At 39.9% G+C, this 24167-nt stretch overlaps 1 protein-coding gene across 1 annotated transcript; it reads right to left on the bottom strand.

Annotated features, from left to right (window-relative positions):
• Positions 1–646: 646 nt before the first annotated feature.
• On the bottom strand, positions 647–7280 carry soat1 (sterol O-acyltransferase 1). The gene is made up of 15 exons (XM_068743274.1): positions 6845–7280; positions 5721–5779; positions 5066–5214; positions 4851–4910; positions 4606–4713; positions 4193–4478; positions 4001–4079; positions 3785–3869; positions 3663–3708; positions 3438–3567; positions 3245–3342; positions 3059–3157; positions 2738–2873; positions 2412–2557; positions 647–2294 (listed from the first exon to the last, which is right to left on the bottom strand). The coding sequence occupies exons 1-15, from the start codon at positions 6993–6995 to the stop codon at positions 2229–2231; spliced, it is 1698 nt and encodes a 565-aa protein (XP_068599375.1). The 5' UTR covers positions 6996–7280; the 3' UTR covers positions 647–2228.
• Between the last annotated feature and the right edge of the window lie 16887 nt (positions 7281–24167).

Raw genomic sequence — 24167 nt, forward strand, 5'->3', positions numbered from 1 at the left:
AGCAGCTATCGGTGAAACCCACCTACCCTTTAACAATAAAACGGCGACGCCGACGCGTGACAGCGATTCTCTCTATCCCGGCGATCCAGGCAGTATCCAAGGAGGCGTGGGCGAGACTCGGCCGAGCGAGGTTTGGTAAAAGGTGGCTGTTTTCAGGATCGGTTTGCCGGAGTCCGGCTGCTACGCGCCCCCTCTGACGCCGCCATCTTTACCGCAGAATAGGGGATATGTTGCACAAGGCGGGGGGGGGGCCGTCACCGTGGGCCGTCACCGTGGGCCGTCACCGTGGAGCGTCACCGTGGAGCGGCCACCTCTAAAGCAGGAAGGCTAACCGGGTCCCAACAATATGGAGGAAATACATAATATGGAGGAAAACACAAACATCATCTGTTGTTTGGACAAAAAAAAAAAAAAAGTAGAATGGTCACAAATTAATGAGACCTGAAATTATTAAAATGAACATTTTACATATTTTATAAATACGTTTTCATTGATGCACTATACAAATATAAAAACCTCTGCAGCGCTGTTAAATCTAATAAGTAGTACATTCTCTATGCAGCCACAGAGGTCCTTATCAGCACTTCGCTCATGTAGGAGTATGAAGTATAAAGTCCAAGTAAATACCAAGTTCAGGATAAAGGGTCCAGTTTCATCATTTATTCTCAATAGTTCTTATAATTTTGTCTTTATCAGTTTACATCCAAAAATAGAATAACATTGATTTCCACCTGACAAAATATATTCAAGCCTAGAAAATAAATCGCGACGAACACGTGATGACGCGCAAGTGTACAACACCCACAAGTATCTCATTTTTTAGCTTTACTATTTAAATATTGCACTTGGCAACAAAATCTCAAATTAAGAACGATTAAAGTCAGTAGTAGGTACCACACGGCGTTTCAGTATTTCAGTAGTAATCAGCAAATACCGGTATTACAAATAAATTGCTGGTACTTGTGCTTCAGAATATAAAATATGTCAAGAACTGGAGAGGGGATCAGAGGATCAAAAGTAAACGCTTATAATACACTGCCATCTTGTGGACATTGCTGGTTTTAACCTAATTGGAATAGAACAGATTTGGCATCATCAACTGCACGCTACAAAAAGCATACAAATGTGCAGACATATCACAGAAGCATATAGATGTCATATTCCTAGTTTGACGTAGCAGTTACTGTTGTGTAAAAAATATATATACTTGGACAGTTGAAATACCACAACAATGTCCTATTTTAATGTACCGGTAGTCGATATCTGATGAAGCAGGCGGCAACCCTGCATCACCCAATCAAGGATCACCACCACTCCAACGATGACATCCTAACAGCTAGCTGCAACAGTTTCAATGGAACATTATTCTGTAGTGACCGATGGTTCCCATATCGTAACACTGGTCAGGAACAAAACAAAACATCCACAGGATAACGGGAACTCTTCTGTATGCATGCCGAAAACAATTCAAATTAAACTATTTTAAGACACCATCAGCAGCCCGTCATCCATTTGTTTTATGGATGCAGTGCCACGATTTGTAATGAGTACCTGAGATCCTTGTGACTCGGCAGGTGGCGATAAAGGAGGAAAAGCAGGAGTAAGTTTGGTCACATTAGAGCTCAAGCGTGCCACAACATGTACAGGACAATCTTAAAAGCCTGTGAAATAGTTTCACCTCTCCGAGCATTTCAAATGTCACTTTCATTTTCCCCCTTTACAAAACTTGGCTGTAATATTTACATTACAATACAGACTCCCCAATTCCACATAGATTTATGCAAAACACCAAACAGTGGGATTTGCAACACATCTTACTGGATGCATGTCTTTCAAAAAGAACACACTGAACATTAATAATAACAGCAGTAATGGCAAACTCTGTTAAATATTAGCTATTTCTGTCCGAGTGAATGATGTTTGTATTCAGCTGCCTTATCTTGATTGCTTCTATCATATTGGCACAAAGGAGGGGTTTGTCACTCAAGGCAAATACAATGTGAATGCATCTGAAAAAGAGTACAAACAAAGGGTCTAGATTTGTCACATATGTGAACCCCCAAAAAAATCTAGGAAGTACTTTGCTGAATCAGTGGACACAGTCATGACCTTAGTGCAATAAAAATATAGCACACGTAGGAAAACAGAAAATGTGATGGAATGGCTGATCAAACTTCAATTTATCAGTGGTAATCCTTGGCAGTAGTCGAAAATGAGATCACAGTCCATCAGAGTCCATCGTCGGGCCTTTGACAACTCCAGGAGCGAGGCTTCAGCAGCTCAAGGAAAGACGGCTGAAAAAAATAAAAATAAAAAAGTCACAATCACGTGAAAATATTAGTATTTAAAAAAAAAAGGTAGGGATGGACAACATTTCATTACACTGCATAAAACAATGCTACAGGCGTTACCTCCTGTAGGGGGCAGTAGCGCTGGGCATACCACTCTTGGGAGTACAGACAGATGATGACTCCTTGACCCAGGAAGAGGGCCGTCCACATAATGATGTTCCAGATGGGACCTTTCCGCTGGTCATGGAGAATAAAGTTGAACATCACTGCAATAGGGTATGAAATGAGAACAAGAGGGAAAGCATTATAAAAAAGAAAACTGTGCATCATAAAACAATAATGTTATGAATGGACGAATAACAAGTTGAATTTACTTTGCTTTTAATTGTATTCTGACAGTTACACAAAGTGACACGCGAGAACAATAAGAAGCACTTGTCTCTTACTTCCAAAGCACATGAAGAGGCAGAAGAGCACAGGATAGAAGAAGCCAAAGCAGACTGCAAGAATGTACTCATGGACCACGGCGGACACCGTGAAAACAAACAGCATGGCGCCCACTTTGAATCGCTTCTGAGACACCTGGAATGACAGGGGCATGAAGAGAAAGTGAGCACATCAACAGTCGCAAGGGGGTTAATCTGAAACGTGCATATTTCACAATAGCAATTACTTGGAAAATGTTTATTCGCATTGACGTTAGAATAATGTCCAATGACTTTAAGGCATTAAAATAAAATAAAATAACTAACAGCGAAACGACTCACCCACAGGAAGTCCCGGTAGACGTAGTAGTACAGCCAGTCATGGACCACAACATTCCAAGTTCGATAATAATTGGCAAACGAGGTTGAATTCCACCAATCCTGCAATGCAACATTCATTATGTGTAAAAGGATAACATAAGAACTGGATTTGATTGTTGCCGTCGCTGATGGTGACAACAGAGGTACCTTGTAGAACATCCTATCAGCAAAGCGAAGCATCTCAGCAAAAGCATTAAGCCAGCAGTGGAGGAACGCAAAGAATGCCAAGAAGAGAACCAATGCTCCTAAAAAAAGACAGATATATTGGTACGGTACATCTTAGACTGAAATCTATTGGGTATGTGAAAGTGGGTGTTCTTAAACTAGATATTCAGCTCACCTGGCAAGATGGAGTTAAAAACACAGAGGACCATGGCCCTCAGGTCAAACAGCTGCAGACTGATGCTGCGGAACTGAGGGATGCACAGCCGCACAAACACGTAATAGGCATAAAACAGACTGCCTAGTACCTGTGGAGTGGGAATGGCTCAACATGTCAGACAACAGATCTTTTCCTGTAATGCAATAATGTAGGCCTAGCTGTAAACTCAGAAGAGGGTGGTACCTGAAGTAACTTTGTGGCCACATAGCCCCATCTGATCACTGGGTTTCTGCATTAATTGATAATGTTTTAGGCAAAACACCGGAGGTATGCATGGGAAAAGAAGAATAATCAAGGCAGCTTACCTGGGGTATTTATCTCTGTATATGAGTGTGGGCGCAAAAAGAAAGTAGAGATACTGAGAGATCAGAGGGACCACTGGGCCGGCGGCTAAGCAAAGGACAAAAGAGACTAATTACCAATGTCAAGACATCGAAAAGACAAGGACAGTAACGCAATGAAACCAACGGTATGAATAAGGGTTGAAAATGGATTCACACAAATAAAAGAAAGTTGCGTACTGTTTTTTTCTTTAGCCCAGGTTAGGACTCTTGGTGCATTCTCTCTGACAAAGGAGTAGGCTTTCATTATTAGACGCACCTGGAAGTAGAAAAATAACACAATTACAGTATACACCTTTCAATTGAGTGTATTGGACACATTAAGTGATGCGAGAACAATGAGCTCAAAAAACAGCCACATTGGACATTTACCTGTTCCAAGATGATGATGAAGCAGGATGCAGGTGGTAAACTGTTGGTCACCACCACATACGTGGGGAGGAATCCAAGACCCAGAGCTTGGTACAGCAGGAACACAGAGCAAAACAGAAAACTGCACAGCTTGGGGTGGCTATACGACCCAGACTGGGTCTGTGACCACTGGTAGAACAGGGTGTATGGAATCAGCAACGCAGAGAGAAACATGCAGATCCACGTGCACACCACCAGGGGGCCCTTTCCAAACGCATAGACCAGTAGGTCAAAGTCCAGCACCAGTCTGATACAGAGAAAGATGAAACATGAAGGATTTTTATCAAGTTCAGTAGTAACAGCAAGATGGTGATTTGTTAAATAAGATGGCAGAATCATAAGGAATTATTAGTTAATGGCAGTATTCACATTACCTTCCTTCATCAATGAAATCTACCACCACCGTACTGAGGATGAAGAGAATGAGTAGAGCAATAAACATGTGGTAGATAGTCCTGATGTGGTTCACCTCAAACAGTTCACTGCAGAAAGAGAAAAGGCAAACGTGATTAGAGCCTGTGCATCCCACACCGATAGACAGACAAGCTACACTTAAGGCTGAAACAGACGTTAAGCCTCAGGCAATTTATATTACAGTCAGATCAATATTTCAACTCACTCCAGAAGGGACCTGCGACTGACAAAAAGCTTGCCCTGGCCATGAGGAGGCCGGAAATCCCTACAGCAAAACAGAGTGACATCAAAAACCAACTCCACTTTCAACAGGGGGGAAAAAAAAACCCACGAGTATGACAACGAAATGAGGATACAGTGTGCTGAAACGCCACACACGTGATATTGCTTTGACTTGCTTGAGAAATTGAGAGGCAGCACCTGAGTTTGCTCCTCTCTTTATCTGACAGCGGCGGTGAGAAGACTGCAGGCACAGGAACAGGCTCCAGGCTGGCCGACTCCTCGATGAGACTGTCCACAAAGTCATTAACCTGGCTGTCAAACTGACGCATCAGGTCAATCCTCAGGTGCTGAGCAAAAGCAAAAGACGCAGAATGAGTATCAGTCTGCATATACGATCCATTAAAATGTACCTCCTGAACTGGAAGACACTCGGAAGGACTTCTCATCCTATGACACTTGTTATGATAGTAGACACATTGTCAAATGTCCTTGAACATCCCATTGAAACATCCACTCTGTCCTAGCAGTTCCTCGGGACAAGAGCATTAATTCAATAACATGCAGAATGTTTTTTGTTTTTCCATTTCCTCGAGGTGTTTCTTTTCTCCTGACACGTGATCTCTTTAAAAATGCTGTATATTTTTCCAACATGCACATAAAGCCCCTTCGAGTGGATTAATCTGCAGCACTGCTGATCTATGAACCGTCGTTTAAAAAAATATATAATGTGACAGACAGCATTGGTTTCAACATGTAATGTACTAAATAAGAGGAGTCTGGAGGTGCTTCTGTAAACTATTGTAAAGTCATTGATCTGACGTGACAGGAAATTAACAGGACTTTACATACGAACCTCAGCTTTCCTTTTAAGGTGGAGTTTTTTGCTGATAACTTGTTCGACTTCAATTTTACCTGAAATTGGGGAAACAAAACAACACACTAGTGTGAGCAAACAATGATAAAATGTCAATAAGATGCTTTGCCTGGTGTCATTTAAAGGTAACACACATTAATAATGGAGACAAGGTCACCTGACTACTCCTCTATCTCAACAAAACTTCAGCTTGGGTATTGATATTCCACTCACAATTATCAGCGGGCGTGTGTCTAGTTTATTGTTCATCAAGTAAGAATGTGTCCCACGCTGCTGCTCCAGTCGACCAAATTTAGTTAGTCATTCGAGTCAATGTTTCAAAATCCAAAATGACTCACAGCTACAGAGTTCAGTTGTCTGCTAAACAAACAGCAGCTCGTCGTTAAGTTTATTCGAGGTTATTAGTCTTGACGTTTGCCCCGATCAGGAACGAGTTTGTTCAGTAACTGAGGTCAGTTGCACAAGCGGATGAAGCGCTCCACCCATCAAACGGGAAGTATCAGCGAGTCCACAGTGCCACTGCATTTTATTTGTATTATTCCAGAAATGTCCACGCAGTTTAAAATAAAAATGACTGAATGGATTATCATGAAACTGGTCAGATTAGACCATTGAATTCAGCAAAGGATTTTGGATTGGCTTAATTTAAATAGAGGGTGCAGCTGCACATACTCTAGCTTTTACTGGAGTATGAGCATATTTCAGTGCCATTATATTTTTTTACATAGCGTCAGGTCCAAAATAAGTAATCTCACGGCAGCTTCTAAAATGAACAAATGTTAGATTAGATTAGCAAGCGCTTCACATTTGTAAAGAAGAATAATCTTTTTGAAAAGACAGAAGACCCTGGAGCCAATTGGCTCCTTGGTCTTCTGATCTCGTGATTAACCAGTACCGGTACTTGGCGTCTGTGTCACTAAGTGGCGAGGATGAGATAAGGACCACATCGACCGTACCACAGGTCACATCATCCCGTGACTCGACCTCATCCACGAAAAAGGCAGGGAGGACGGTGCTGAATCCACGTTGCACAATGCTTGTCATCCATTACCGCCAGTGTCTTCTCTTTGGCCCCGATGACGAGGGCGTGGAGATATTCTTACCATTGCTGATAACGTGGTTGTCTCCATTGAGCTGGTGACGTTCGCCACGATTACATTCCCCATCCAAAGAGCTGTCTATATCAGGGGAGGTCGGGGTCTTAGGTCCGGCTCTGAAGCGGGACCGGAGGCCACGCTCGTCTTCATTCTCCATCCTAAAAGAAAAGAGCAACTTAATGTCAACTTTAGAGATAATTCACGCTCCCAGAAGTAAACGCATCATGACCAGAACACATGCAGAAGCGAGCTCTCGGTAGCAACAATAAGAATGCTAAATATATTTGTTAGGCAAATAAAGCAAACCCAGCTAACAATCGAGGGACTCAGAGCTAATCTTCAATTAGCAAACAATAGAGCTCCGAGCAACGTTCCCTCTAAGGTGCGATCGTGCGTAATTACGCAGAGCTGATACGGTCTTCGCGCAGCGTTTAAAATAAAATGTATTATTATGGTGCTGCTCAAAGTTGTCCAAGGGACTGCTCGGGGAGTTTGTGGCTTAATGCTACTCGCCGTCACAGCACGGCGGCTCCTCACGGCGGCTCGCCCCGGGCGACATGTCGCCAAATGACGTCTATAGTTATTGCTCGCGCAGAAACCAGTTCGACAGGTATTAAACGTGTTACCTTCCGACTTCCTGCGTACTCTCCGGTTCACCGGTAGGACGCTCTCTCGTCAAGCCGATCCCGAACGCGTTGTGCGCGACGCTCAGACGCGGAAACCACCGCGGGCACCAAAATCTGAGCCGCTGCTCACCTTCTCCATTGAATAAACAGCGAGCAGATGAGGAGCAGCGCGGGCCACGCTCATTGGTCCAAAGTCTCTCCTCCTTTTAGTACGTCACCGGCGCTCAAAGAGGTGAGGCCGTCGGTGACGTCACGCCAACGCATTTTTATAGCTAGTCCCATACATAGTCTGATCTTCATAATTTGACTCTACATTAACATGTCGGTAGTCTGGATTAATGATAGCGTTGTAATTTGTTTGATGTTCCTTTGTCATTAAAAACAACAACGTACCCAGCAGTTTGCCCAGATTAAGGGTAATTTATTTGTAATTGAAAAACATTCTGGTCTAAAAATTATTAAAAAAAAGAAAGCATTTAAAGAAGAACAATTTCCAGATTACTTCTTTATCCTAATCCAAGCAACCAACCCCTGATGAAAACATTACCTTCTTGGCAACGGTAATATAATTTGCTGCATTATGCCATTTAAATATCTAACCCAGTCAGACTGACTGAATTGTATTCAGAAAGGTGCAAATGTTATGACTCAGGTACAATGTAAGATACACATAGTGAAGTAGTCAAATGTCAACTGGGGAAGAAAGAAGGGCAACATGCTTCATCTGTAGTGTATTGTTTTTGCACGTACAGAGACCCCTGAGAAAAATAAAGCTTTTGAATTGAATTGAATTGAATTGATTATTAGACCATACTCCCATATTCATCCAAACATTTAAATTAATCCCTGTGTTTTTGTGGCTATTGTTGCTTTACCCTGATGATAATTTGGCTTTGCTGACAGCGTTTTTATTTCCATGAGTATGATGCAGTATTTTTAAGAAAATCTGTGACAAATCTTGAAAATCCTTCACAAATATATATACCGGTACTTTTAAAGGATGATCAGTAGTTGTAGAAATTGTTCCAATAATTAAAAACTATTTAAGCTTTTCAGGTGTCACTAATTGAAGGCCACACTTGAATGAGTAGAACAACAATTAGACACAGTGAATTGGAGCTTTGCGTCAGCATATTCTTTTTGGTCACATTGTGCTTTGAGCATAATATTCTCTCTGTAATGCATGATGGTTATGGCTGTATGAAGTGTCTCATGACGAGAGTGTGGCAAATCTAGTTATCTGCAGAAACACAGGGACACATTCACAAAAATAATGAATAGCGTCATCGTTAATATAAAAAGAATCATGCTTGAATTTATGAGGTTTCAGCACACATTTAGTCAAATAGATCCTTTTTTTAAAAACTCTGTGACCCCGACCATTCTAGCTGCCTGCCTGTGCATTCCTGTTCCATCACGACAAGTCCAAATTTCTGTGTCGTGACCATGTGGGTCAATGGAAGGATTTTGCTGAGCTGACGTGCTGTTTCCAGGCTTCTAACTGCACTAAGAGAAGTTTCTGTCTGGCCATCACTCGCTGTCTGTTAGCTTTAGGATTACAGTTACAGTTTGATTTCAAGGCTTTTGTTTGCTTTGGCTAATTCTGGCTGGTCTGTTAACTGGGATCTGAGGCCTGGAGATGTTAGACGGGCAAATTCTGTTCCCTTCTTTAAATTTCTCCTTAAAACTTAAAATTCTGTTTCGTAACTGTTGGTGGTTGTTTTATCTACTGGGGAACGGTAAGTGAAATGGATGTAGGACTAGATTTCTAGTCACATTTACAATGTCATTATTTTATTTTGATATTCCTGCAGATCATCTCCAAGGAGGAGTGAGGATAAATAGACAATTATTACATTTAGGTTGTAATATGAATAGTCTTCCAAGTCATTCTCATTACATTTAACTTACAACTTAAAATGTAATAATCATTTATAAAATCATTTATATGATAATCTAACACCCATATCAGTTAATTAAACCTCAATAAAAATACAATAAATTACGGTACTGAGCAAAATAATCTTTACAAAGTTGTTTGTGTAAATTGTTTTCACAACATTTTTACAAGACATATTTACAGAATAATGAGCATCAAATATAGGTCACAAGAAGCAGAGGGGTCCCAAAACAATGTTGAGTTCAGGGATAAGGCTGACTACTGATGTCACCTCTACGCCAAGATCCCTGACAGGAAGGAGCTCCATATCCCCTCGATGCAGCTCCGTGCTCCCTCGAACCATCAAACCAAATTTCACCTGCAAAAAGATTCCACCAAAGAGATACAGAGCATGAGCATTCATCTTGGATTCATAATCTACCTGTGCATTAAGTAATCTATCTACCCTAAATCAAAAAATTTGATTTCATTTCTTATTTGTTTAATTAAATCACGCTTATTTCCATACTTAAAACTTGACTAGTTACATGACAGTTTTAACAATTTGGAAAAAGGAGTTGAGAAAACCTTAAATACCTCACAGCATTCCTTGGACACTGTGGGGAGGTGTGAAAGGATTTCTTTGTCTGAGTCTCCCAGGATATGAAAAAGCCTCCTGGCTAAATGAGTTGTGCCAAAGGCACTAGAACTGTTTGCAGTACAGCGGATGGTCATGTCCTGAAAGGCTGTGTGGCTGTGTAACCGCAGAAACCTCAACTGGACGGCATCCACACCAGAGTATTCAAACTGTCAGAGACAGGAATCACTTTAAGTGAGGAAATGGCTCCCTGATGGCAGATCATTCAACCGACAGCCATGTTGTTGTCTTACCTTACTTCCACCATGTTGCTGACTAAACCACCAGACAGACAGATTTGATCCCATCTTTTCTGGGTCTAAATTTAGTTTAATCTGCAGAAAAGAATACAGTACATACATATATCATTACATTTATGGTTTCACTCTCAAAAAAGTCTGAATAGAAATGCACCTCTTTCCTGGACATTGTTTTTATCAATATGCCCATAATCTCTTTTATTCTATGACTCTCCACAAGAAAGTGAACCCATGTCTCAAACAGCTCTGGCCCTGCTAATTTTACCCTTTGTATTATGTTCTCTAGAGTTTACCTGTGATTTTGAAGGGTTGATGCAGGTCTTTCCTCCTGCTGAAAAGTTACAGAAAACCTTCACAACATCACAGGGACATCCCTGGTTTGGGTCCACGTAAAAGTAACCTGAAATTTAAACAAGCATGCATTCATCGAAATTCATGTGAAATACAGTGCCTATTACCAGCAACATATGTGTATCACGGGATGGCTGGGAGTCTGTTTAGATTCTCACCATTATCCAGATATGGGTTGATGAGTCCCAGTTCATAGCAGGTGGTAGCAGGGTCCTCTCTGGTTCCCTGAGGCCAGCTCAAGCACTCTTCAGCCTCACCTCCTTGAGACCATCTCCTGAATACTGGACGAGGCTGCTAAAGGCAAATCCAACCGGGCATTAATCGTAGCACAGCCTAGTGAAAATGATGCATCCCTGGATACAAAATGAGAATGTTATTTCTTATTGTACATGTGAGAGGAAAGCTGTACCAACATTTTGTTGTCCTTTCCCTTGCACCAGGAGGCTGGATGTTTGTGTGGATCTTTGCACATGTTTCCATTTTGACCTTGAACTCGGTCTTGTTTGAGGTCTTCCCTGAGGTCTCTGACCTATTTCCTCATCAGGGTTTGTTCTCCGATTTTTCGTCGGTCTGCTTTTGCCTGATGCACCTGGCTTTCCCTGTGAAACAATAGATATGGCACAAACCTCTCGAGCAGTAAGCAGCATTCACTGCCACTCAACATTCAAATGCTTCGTAGGACCATATGATACATTTTAAGATGTATTTTTACTTATTATGTTTATTGATTATGCCAAACATGTCACTTGTTTAATTCAATTTTGCCTTACAGGAGGTCCACTCTTGCCCTTCTGTCCCTTTAGTCCTCTTCCACCTTGAACCCCTTTCATTCCCTGTGCAAACAAACATGCAAATGAAAAAGCCAACTAAAAGTGGTGAAAGGAAATAATTTCAAAATGAGGACATCAGCTACCCCATATTAATCATTTAAGTACAAAGAAAATTACTGTGATTGCTGAGTACTCATGTTTTTTAATAAATAAATATTAAAATAAACCAGAAAAGCACTCTGAGAGTGCAAACCTCCACCAAAGCACAAAAAACCCCAACAACAATCATACATTTAAAAAATAATGGATCCATTTATTGATCATTTATAAAAGCCTCCATTATAAGTAAATGGGAAAATCTGGACGGGTATCAAGATCAGGCTAAAAATTGAATGGAATCTAAGTTAGATCATGACCTATTTTCAGAGTTTTTCCATCAGGATCCATCCAGCAGTTTTTCTGTAATCCTGCTAAAAGTTAGACAAACAAATGTCAAAAACATTACCTCCTTGGCGGAGGTAATCAACAATATCTCACCTTTATTCCAAGCTGCCCCTGCAACAAAGAGGGAACAGAAATATCTTCAAATATTTCAGGAAAATCTTTTATCCAACAGAATATCAAATCGACGTACAGGAAGACCGACAAAGCCTTTATGCCCACGTCGACCGTGAGGACCGGCATCACCCTGTGAAAATAATTCAGGTAATTAATAACTTGGTCTTGCTAAAAACAATATAAAATAAAGAAAACAACTTACTTGCTGTCCTTTATGACCTCTTTGACCTTTCAGTCCCTGCAAGCCAGAATATCCCTGTGGAAAAGTGGCACACAACTGAAATGAAAACTTCTTGTGTTTTAAAAGGATTTCATATTTGGGACAATTTTTACTAAATAACCTTTAACCCGGGGGGTCCAATTGGTCCGAGTAGTCCTGAGTCACCTGGGAGACCCTTTAAGTCAAGGTTAGACGGGTAAGAATGGCTTGAAAATGTATCCTATCACAACTGTCACATGAGTCAAAATGATATGTGACAATCATACTATTTTGTTATTCTGTTTTTCATAAGGTTAAAATAGAAAAGACAAAGCATCAGATAAAGGGATATGAAAAGCATAATAGAGGTAGCCATTAAAATAATGATTCAAACAAATACTGTAATAGCAATCTAAATGTTTAATTCATCAGGAAGGAGAAAGTGCATCACTCTAACTTCTACCTTCAGACCAGTACTTCCAGACTCTCCCTCGTCTCCTCTCAGTCCTGGAATACCCTGCATCAAGACCAGTGAGGACTGAGATTTTTGAGCATTATATTTCATTTATCACTATGCTACTGAGCGGATTTGTATACCTTTGGGCCCATTGGTCCAGGGGGCTGTTTTCCTTTTGGTCCAGCTTTTCCCTGAGGGACATCATAGCAAGAAAGATTCTTTTCTTTGATTCTTTTTTCCAATGTAGTGGATTATATTCACAAAAAATAGAATTACTTCCATGTAATTATGATTATTATCTTAAATTTAGACAAATTACATGTTTTTTTTTAACCTTAAATCCTGATGGTCCAGTGTTCCCCTCGATCCCTGGAGGTCCAGGCTCTCCCTAGAATATTTCATGTTTTAAATTTATTTAATATCACAAAACCGATATTCAAATATCCCTTTCAGTTGTAGTATTGTGTCAGATTGCACATCTATGGCAATTTTGAAGCTTACAATTTTGCCAGGTCTTCCTCGTGTCCCCGGAGCTCCTCTGAAACCAGTCTCACCCTTTGGAAGAATTAAATTCAATGACAACTTGAATAACAGATTAATTGCAGGACAGTGCCATTTGCTTACCGGATCACCTTCATTTCCTTCAACCCCTAGTAACCCATCCAAAGCCCTTGAGCCCTGAGAATAAGATCACATGAGAAAGGAAGAAATCATTGACACAGATCTTACTTTAAGTTTTTTGTGCAAGTAAACTTTTTGGTTTGAATGATGTTTTAATATTTTGAAAGAATGATTTCAGGAAAGTGATATTGTGATATTTTATGTGTCAGATGGGATACTTACGGGCTTTCCAGGTCTTCCAATAAGTCCTGGTCTACCCACAAGTCCTTCAGCTCCCTACGAAACAGACTTCATAAGATCACCTCAATGTAGGTTAAGACTTTAATGATCATTGCAATTTAATCCTCCATTTATGGTAATTAGAGTTGAATCACCAGAGAGAAAGCCACTGAGACTCCTTATTAGTGATGCTAAGTACAGATATTTTAGTAAAACTCATGAGATTTCATAGATTTTTCATTGATTGCTGTCTGATTTTACATTTTACAAAGAGAGATGAATTCAAAGATGATTAAATTGTTCTTTGTATGTGATGCTTTTTAATTGAATGTGAAATGTAAACTCACTGGTTTTCCAGCAGCTCCTTTGTTTCCTTTCCTTCCACGCTGAGCTCTTTTTCCCTTAAAAAAACCCCAAATCTCCATTAATACAGCTTTGTTTTAATTTATTTTCTGTTTAATATTTTATCTAAGCTGAGCTATGGTTTCTCCTAACCTTTGACCCCTGAATTCCTTTGCTTCCCGGAGGACCTAGATGACCAGCAGGTCCAGGTAGACCTTTCACACCTGGAGTACCAATTAATTGCTTCTTCCCCACAACCCCCTAAAACACATATGTACTTATTATATTATTATTATTACACCTATATTATTACTATTATATGATTTTTGGAATTAAAAAATTACCATAATACTTAATAATACTGAATGGTGTAATTTCAAAGATTGAAACTGAAGTAAAATATGCTGTGATACCATTTTGCCTCTTCTTCCAGGCCCTCCTTTTGCGCCAGTTTCACCTCTCATGCCCTGGTAATTACACAAGACTAAACACTACATCACTGTTGTTTATCCTTTTACACACAACTAAATATGCTTGACCGAGTTAAAAGTGCCCACAGACTGTAACACATAATAAAATTGTACCATGTCTCCTCTGAGTCCAGGGAGACCAAACCTCCCATGTTCTCCATGGCTACCCTGAGTCACACGAACACACAGCAGAGTTGGCTTTTAGAGAGTACCGGTAATCCTGAAGCTGGATGGACAAGAAATGTGGGACTGAATGGTTTCTCTGAATCTAAATTAATTGAAAATACATTACACCTTTGGTCCAGGGATTCCTGCTTTGCCCACAGTGCCTCTCTTTCCAGGCAAACCCTAAAAAAAACATATATAGATTTTATTTTGTATTAAGTGAAAATAATTGTATATTTATGAAAGAATAAAACAAGACTCTGCCTTCCGTTAAGTGACATTTGTTACAGCACAGATAAGGGTATCTGGGGTATAACATGCCAGCTAAGAGTCAACACAAGCATTTTAAAATGCCATAAACATTTAGTGTTGAATTTTTCACTGCCACTGAAAATGTCCTTGCTCATACTGCTGGGGATGGTCCAATTTGTCCAGGGGCCCCTATAATGCCAGGTGGGCCCTGAAATGAGCAAGTATGAGATTTAGATCACATATTTCCATCTGTGCCATATTGAAATGCAATATACACTACAACACAGTTAAATTAAAACAATATGATTAAAAGTAATTCTATTAAAACTAGAAATATGTGTTTCATATGTTCACGCTCCCAGCATCTGATGCAGCCTGCAGGTGTACAAACTAACATTGTGCCCCTGGAGTCCTTTCTTCCCCTTGGCTCCAGCTGCTCCAGTGTCGCCTCTTGGTCCGAACTTTCCCGGCATGCCCGATGAACCTCTGGTGCCCGACTCACCCTGTGGACGAATCATCGCCACGACACAAAACTTTCAATATTGACTTTGAAGACTTCAACCTAATTTCTCGGGTGAAGCACTTCTGACTGACAACAACTGACCCTGAGTCCTGCGACCCCAGGTCTTCCTCTGTCCCCTGGTGTTCCAGTGTGTCCCTACAAAAGAGACTCATTAGTGAGGACAGGACAGAGGAGGCATGTTGATCTCCTTAGAGTAGCACTTAAAATCATCAGCAGTCATCAGTTCATTGCAGTAGACTTTTTGTCTTCGGAAAATTTTGTTTAGGATTTTAATATGCATTTTCTGAACAGGAACAGACTGAATATTTTAAAGACACACAATCAGATCACAATTATGTCATACTTTCTGCCGGAGGTGAGAGGGGTTCCAGTACTCACCTGTTTTTCTGGGGGGCCCTTGGGACCATAAGGTCCAGGGTTACCTCGTTTTCCTTCGGCTCCCTTTGTCTCTCTCTTTCCAGAAGGTCCGGTGCCCCCCTTGTCACCCTGAAACATACCGTAAGTAAAACACATAATATTGTTTCATAATAATAGAAACATTATGCCTTTGTCCATCTTTTTGAAAAGCTGCAAAAAGATTTGTGTTAGATGAGAAGAAAAATATGTTCACCAGGCCAGTATCCTATTTATAGAAGTATATTAATCAATAGTTAAAGGCAATATACTGTTTATTCTGTACCTACTTTGTATATTACTGTTATTAATCTTTTAATCACAATATTAAGGGCCAAAATGATTCCATTTGCTGCAGTAATTCCTGTGCAGTTGTAAGGCTCCTATTGGTTGTTACAACTGTAAAAGGATCCTTCTGTTCCATTAAATCTGCAGGACACCCACACAAAAATGTGATGCGGAAATGCGTCAGAGTTTAATACAATTTCTAAAATGAGCATTTCATTATGGTTTTTACAGTGATTTACTCACAGGCAAGCCTTTCCCCCCAGGTGGCCCCCCAGGTCCCCTCAGTCCAACTGAACCCTAGACACAAAACCACCAGATTACGTCCACAAATGATCAGACTTGGCATTTGTTTATCAGTTTGTAGTCAAAGATACAGACTACACATGCCTCTAAATAAGTAAAGTCGAATCAATCTACCTCCTCACCATCGAGACCAGTAAGTCCCTCGAGCCCCAAAGCTCCCCAAGATCCCTGTGAATATGTCAGGTAGACACAATGAATAGCAAGTGAGAGATGAATTGCAATGTTGGTATACAGAGTTTATAACACACAAACAGAAACTTCAAGCACAATGCACAGGCTGAGTAAGAGTAGAGACCTTATTTCCTTTGATACCAGCTGATCCCGTTGATCCTGGAGGTCCAACCTTGCCCTGGATGTAGAAAATAAAACATCAGTTTAAGAAATACTGTACTCCCACAGTTTCCTGAAAGAAAAGAAGATGCTTGTAAGTTTTGTTTGGATACTAATTTTTCTCTCTTTTTCTGCAAGGGGAATTATTGTTCTGTACAGTTTTTTAGTTTTTTTGCAGTGGAATATTTCATCATGATCAGTCATTACATTTACATTTACTAATACATGATGCGAAGTGAACATGGTCCTTGGTTTAATTTCTCTGCAGTAAAATCATGGGTGATTTATGGTTTTAGTGATGTATGCACACCACAGGCCGTCATCACCAACAAAAAAACCCACATGCATTTGGATTAGAGTTCCAACAAGAGAAATAACTTACTGGGTAACCTGCAACTCCCAAGGGCCCATCTGGACCTTTGATTCCTGGGTCACCTGAAGGGCCAGTTGGGCCAACTTCACCCCACGGACCAATGTTGCCGTGAATACCCTGGAGGAAACACATGGTATAAATGCCCCAGATGTAATTGTAGGAAAATATACATACGTATACCGACATGATTAATGAGGAGGTAAAAGACTGATGGATGGATGAATGTGTTTAGAAGGAATACATGAAGTCATATTACAAGAGATCCTCTGTATCCTTGTAGTCCAGGCGTTCCCATCTCACCCTGAAAAGTAGTACAACATGGTATTTGTGAGGAGAGAAGAAGCAGAAATATATTTTAACCCAAGTGTCCCGTGCGTAGGATTGAGGAGCATCTAATGTTATGGTTGCAAATGGCAAGCAATTGAAGTATCTGTCCCACACTCCACTGGTGGTGTTAAAAATGTGAAAGGTTCTTATTAGGTCAGTGTCTGATAGGTGCATTCTACTATTGTGGAGGGTGAGGACCCATTCTGCATTTAAAAGGTGTACTCTGAGGGTAAATTAAAGACAATAACTTTTAGGTTCATGGCAGAAAAACACAGTTTTCATTATTATATTCAATTTATGTTAATAATGGTTTCAGTTGTTGTCCTATAATCATTCGCACACTGGATTGTAAAAATATAAAGCAAACATAACAATGAAGAAAAATGGTGCTGTGTAATTAAAGTAATTATGGAGTGTAATTTACTTACTGGGGAGCCCCGTTTCCCCATTGGTCCCTCCTCACCCCTCTTAGCCTTCACAACAAATATGAGAGAATGAAAATAACATTACGTTGCAACATGACAGTAACACAATGAAGCATCTTATATGAGAGGCCGACATGGATTCTCAACAAAATGCCAGTGTTGGCAAACTCTTTCAATCTTTGAATTGAATTACCTTTAAGCCCTCATTTCCTGGAAGCCCTCTGGGTCCTTCTGTACCTTTAACACCCTGTAAAAACCAACAGACCCTTTAATGCAAACATTGTCATGGCTTCAGTCAAAATACGTAAAACGCCACAATTCACCTTCATCTATTATTCTATCTATTTGCAGCTTTGTTGTACTGTTGCACCCTGGGACTGGGGTTACACTATTGCAGCTGATGCACATAGCCAGATGGTAAATGGGAACTTACTCTCTGTCCTGCTTTTCCTGCTTTTCCTCTCCCTCCACAGCTGCTAGTTTGTCCCTGTTTATTGACACAAATTTACAGCCATACATGTTCAAATATTCTACACGCGAATTAAGAAACAACAGTTGATTATTGTCATTCTATGGCATAAAGGTGACTAACGCTCACATTTTTCCCAACAGTTCCTTGCAGGCCAGAAGCCCCTGTCTTCCCAGGAAATCCCTTTGAAAATATTTAGGAGAATATCAATTATCGATTGTTGACACTGAAAGGCAAATCTGTTCACTACAAGTGTGCAGGGGGGGGACTCACTTTTGGTCCTGGGGATCCAGTGTCCCCATTCATTCCATTTGAACCACTGGGTCCCTGATTGAAATTGATATTTGTCTGTTACTCACCTATTATTACCTATTTGCTCAAAAAACAATTAGAGCAAATCTCATCCATCGGCTAAGTCTTCATTCACAAAAGTGTTTGATTTTTTTTTTCTTCAGCTATGTGATTGGACAATATCAGAATCATGCATGTTAACATGCTGTTGGTGAGACTTACCAGGATTCCGGAAGGTCCATCATGCCCCCTCTGTCCTAAATTACCCTGAAACCCCTAAAATGGGACACAGATAATATAAAATATTTTAACTTTTATTTGAGTGGATGAACTATATACAGTAATTGATTAAATTCCAGTATTTGTAGTATTCTTCATGGTGCTAATAGTTACATTCAATGACGTTCAATGAGATGTCTTACATCACTCGTCTAATTTTGATCACCTTTAGGCCTTTAGGTCCAGTTACTCCAAAGGCTCCGGGTATTCCCTACACAATGAATATAAACATGTGACATCATTAACATTTATATTGGGTCAATCTAAACAGCAACTTCTGTTTTTGGGCTTGAAGATGTTGCACCTCTCATCCATCCAGGGTTATTCAGTTCTAAGTGACTTGTGTAAAGTACAGATATTAAAAACTCTTTTGAGATTGCTAACAAAATGACAAACCAGAAAAGGTTGCATGTGCACAGAACAAGAACTGCTGCCGCATAGGAACCTTAATGCCAGGGTTGCCTTCTCGTCCTGTCTCTCCCAATTTCCCCGTCTGTCCCTGCAATCAGGAAACACAAACACATCAGATGTATGGATTACGCACGGTGATGAGCGTCTCAAAGTAAATCCTTAAAACTCTCCACTCAAACTCACAATTGAACCTGGCAATCCAGAAAAACCTGATCGACCATCTCGACCCTTCAAAGGGAAACGTGAATAAACTGATTAGGCTACAACACGTCCTGTTCTAAATGTTTGTTCAATTTGAAAATGGATATACTCACAACTGTGGTGAATTTTATAATCTTTTAAGACTATATCATCATTGTTTTATATATGTGTGTATATTTACATCAGTGGTTTTTTAATTTGTTGCCAATTTTTGGCTGTCTGATATTACAGTAATTATTTTAGCGTAAGGGGAAACTTTACACAAAATAAATGATTCAGTATCCATCTGCTCTACCTTGTTGCCCCTGGGTCCTGGAACTCCTTGAATACCATCTAGTCCTCGATCTCCCTACAAACAAACATAAACACAAGTTCACACTTCATCAATACAATTTCACATAAAAGAAAAAAAAAGAGCATAAAAGTCACAATTTAATATTTTTTCTTACACCCTACCTTCAGTCCATCTTTCCCTTGAATTCCTTGCTCTCCCATGATGCCATCAAACCCCTGCAATGATGAGGCCAGGGGCAGAATTGCAGTAATTACAGTCAGTGAAGCGTTGCTTCCATCCTTAGGTTTGTTCCCTCACACTTGATCCTGGAGGTCCTCGTGGTCCGGTCGGTCCGCCAAGTCCCTCAAATCCTGTAGGGCCTCGACGTCCCTTCAATCCTTGTTTACCTGGTGGTCCTGGAAATCCCTGTAGACAAGCCTTGAGGTGATTCATTGGTCCAGTCAATGAACAACATAATGATCAAAAGGAAAGAAGAAAACTCACCAGAACTCCCTTAAACCCTTGACCACCCTTCTCACCTTGCTTTGCTTTAGCCCCCTGAAAGAAAATGTGCACGCATGCATGCATGCACGCACACACACACACAGAGTGAGAGAGAAAAGCCTTCACATTTTGACCAGTAGAGCTATTATAGCAGAACCACTTCATGTGGTGGGTTCAGTAAATATTCACATTTATTATAAATGATGAAACAATTAATCCGGGGTCAATACTGAAATTGCTTTAAGTAATCTTACGGGATCACCTGAGGGTCCCGGCTTTCCTGGATTCCCACTGGCTCCCTGAAATAACACAGAAGAGTGGGCTCACTCATCATAGTTTACATCTTTCCTGGTAAAATGTGCTGGTTCTGTCAACGGTTTCTTTTCATTTTCTTACATTAAGTCCAATTGGACCAGATTCCCCAATTTCTCCTTCATTCCCACAATCGCCCTAATGAAACACACAGGAGGCTAATTATGATGACAATGGACTGCTAGATGTACAAATATTGTCTTTAAATTTCATTTCCTTAAGCAAACTAACCAGGTCGCCTTTAGGGCCCTGTGGTCCATCTGGTCCTGGGTTTCCCTGTTGGAAATAAAGTAAAATTATTTTTTGGTAATCCTGTTTAATCTGATGGAGTGATCAAAGTTTTGTACCTGAGGGCCCCGGACACCTGTAAATTCGGGAGCCCCATCAGGCCCAGGCTCTCCCTAAAGCAGTATGAGTTTGATCCTTATTAGTAAATAAATATCCAGTATCTGTGAGGAAGAGAATGTCCATAAGTATCCCATCACCTGTGGTCCAGCTGCTCCCCTCTCTCCCAGTTCACCTTGATGACCCTGATAACATAAGATATTGTTCAGCAAGTAATATTTCATTAGTCACTGTGAATTCTAACTTGATATAAGAATTGTTTACGTACTGGAGGTCCTTTAATGCCAATGATACCTCTTACTCCTCTTGGGCCCATCTCACCCTGAGCAGAAATTAGAATAAATAAATTAACTTTGTTTTCTGTTGATTTGAAGATGTTAAGGAAGCACATCATAAAACTTACAGGTGGACCTGGTGGCCCAGTAAAGCCTGGAGCACCAAGCTCTCCCTGGAAATAATCAGCAGAAACAAGAACAGCTCTGTCATTAAAGGCAGCAATGGATGTGGGCAGAATGGTAAAGATGATTTATATCTATGTAATTATTGATTGAATAGCGGACCTCAGTTCCTGATGGTCCTGGAAAGCCAGAAGGACCCCTTGGCCCAAGAAGTCCCTGTAAACATAACATAGTCTTTAAATTCACATGTTGTTATACAGTATACAGATAATATAATTCAGTTACAGTAACTGAGCTCTTTATAACAATCGATCCCTAATTGTGACCAGAATAAAAATATAAATTAATCAGTACTTACCAAGTAGCCAGGGACACCAGCAAAGCCTCTCACTCCTTTACTTCCCTGGATATAGTAAAATTAGCAACACATTCACCAGCTGTTGAAAATACAGTATGCGTGTGTTAAATCTGACCTTGGCTCCTTGTTTTCCTCTGGTTCCTTGTGGTCCAGCCTCCCCGTGATAACCCTGAATCACAAGAGAAAGGGATTCGATTGATAACCAACTACAAAAGAAAACGCCTCATTTTAATAATATGGTGGCAACTTTCAAAAGAAGTGGTGTTTTTCTGCTGCCCAACACCAGTGCGGACAAGTTGACAGCAAAGGCCATTTTCCTGATGATATTATGAAGGCAGTTGCCATGAACATCTGAGCAGAACATCATGTGTCAATACATGAAAAGAAACAACACTTCAACGTTATGTCATGAGAAAGTAATGAATATCGGATTAATCTGATTAAAATGAAAGCTGTTTTAATTTGTAAAACTTTGAAATAAAAACTATCTTTATATTGTTGATAGGTCTGCAAGATTTCAAATAAGGAAATGTTTCAATTAAGGAAGCCTCTCTCATCTGAGACTGCTTTTTCTTCAAATTTGACATTTAAGATTTAGATTTCTTTTTTCTTATTTATATAAAGTTAGGGCAATCACAAGAGACCTGTTAAAATAGAAAGTTCAAAATGAAGCATGATAATATAACAAATACCATACTGACTACAAATCACAAAATCTATCATAATTCTGATGGCTAATAGGACTCAAGCAGACATTTTGACAGTGACAAATACATATAACCAAATAATCATTGGGCTGCCATTATTTAAATCACAATAACAACAACTCTTACCCACTCACCCAGCTCCCCTTTATGCCCTTTCTCTCCTCTCTGGCCTCGGGGACCCTTTGAGGACAAACATTATGTGAATTCAAACTGTAATAGTATTGAGAGTTTCTTTGAGACATTACAATAATGAAAAATACATAGACATTGTATATAAAAATAAAATACATAGACATTGTATGCAGCTCGCATCAGATTTACCTGTTCTCCAGGTTCTCCGGGAGGGGCGGGGTCTGAGTGATCTCCTGGAGTACCCTCTCTTCCAGGATGTCCATGAGGACCCGGCATTCCCCGTGGTCCAGGACTGCCCTAAAGTATGACACAGCTTTTGATGCAGTTGAACTCCTCTAAGACAACCGATGTGAGCAGATCCAGAGGCAGGACTAAAAGGGCACCGGCCTCAGCTGAAATCTGATTGGCCTCTGCAGTAGCCTCTGTTTTGTCCCTTATCTTTTTGGAAACTCTAATGATGCTATGTTTATGTCATGTTGTTTCTGATTTGAGCCTGGATAGGAAAAATTATTGAATATGAATGAATTTGTGACCCTTTTTTTGTCTTGATCATAATAGAATTATAAAAAAAATATTTTGAGAGGAACACAATATACACTAAGTTTGGATTTTGCTTCAAGTCATAAGTAAGAGTAGTCATTTTTTGCAAACATCATATAAAGATGTCACTTCAATCGCTAAGCAATCAGTTTTTCTGTTCTAAACTATGTAATGATACCCAGTACCTGTTTTAAGTGTTATCTGTTCCATACTGTATTTGGAAAAAGTGCATTTTGATTATATTTTCTGAACCCTAGTTCAAAATTGAAGTAAAGTATGACGAACGGATGAACGGACAGACTGACAGACAGATTATGTTTGCTATTTATATTTGATTATCACATCTTAATATTAATCCATATTCTTCTTTCTATTTTAAGTACATTGTCAGTCAATGTCATACTGTGGTCATAGTTTTAAGGAGCTCAGAAGCTGTAATAATGTAATATTTGTCTAATATTAAAATAATGCTTGCTGAGCCAGCGACAACAGGTCTAGCCTCAGTGTTGTCTCTAATGAGATGCAAATGATGTGGAAATACATACAAATTCCCCCTGAACTCCTTTTTGTCCTTGCTTCCCAGTAATGCCAGGTGGCCCCTAGAACATGAATATTCATAATCTGTTGTGTATTCAATATCATGGTATGATAAACCTATATAGTAGTTAAAACATATTGTCTTAATACATTATAATTCAATAATCCATCCCACTGTGGTCTACTTACAATTGGTCCATCATTTCCAGGAGGACCAGGATGTCCCTGAGGTCCTTTAATGCGCTGAAGATAAGCAAAATTATGTCTTACAACTCACTCGTCACATGTCCTCATAATATACATGCGTGTAATTTACACTAGACCTACTGTATATTGCACAAAAATACAGCACATTGTTGAAGCTAGTTGATTAAGCAGCTGCACCAGATTTCAGATAAAGTTAAATCATTAGAAACAGTTAATTTGTTCTATCAATAAAACTTACTGGCCAAGAAGAAATCAGTTTTTTATATATCTTCTTTTTCTGTAGGAAAATGGCAGAGAAAATATCCATTTACATTTTAATCCTGCAAAACAGGAATCCAAGAACTACATTGTCAGCAATAAAGTGAATTATTTCCAAAATATACATGCAAAATTAACCCAAAGTTAATTTGGGTTAATTCAGACAGACAGACAGCCAGATAGATAGATAGATGTGACAAATGTAAAGCACTGCGGTCTTGCCGGTGTAAAGATATAACAGCTTTTTTTTTTTTTTACCTTGAATGCCTCCCACTCTTCTTCTGACGTTTTGAATACGATGATGGTAGGCATTCCAGGAGGCCCAAGGGGACCCCGAT

The sequence above is a fragment of the Brachionichthys hirsutus genome, chromosome 9, assembly GCF_040956055.1.
Source record: "Brachionichthys hirsutus isolate HB-005 chromosome 9, CSIRO-AGI_Bhir_v1, whole genome shotgun sequence".
NCBI classification, from domain to species: Eukaryota; Metazoa; Chordata; class Actinopteri; order Lophiiformes; family Brachionichthyidae; genus Brachionichthys; species Brachionichthys hirsutus.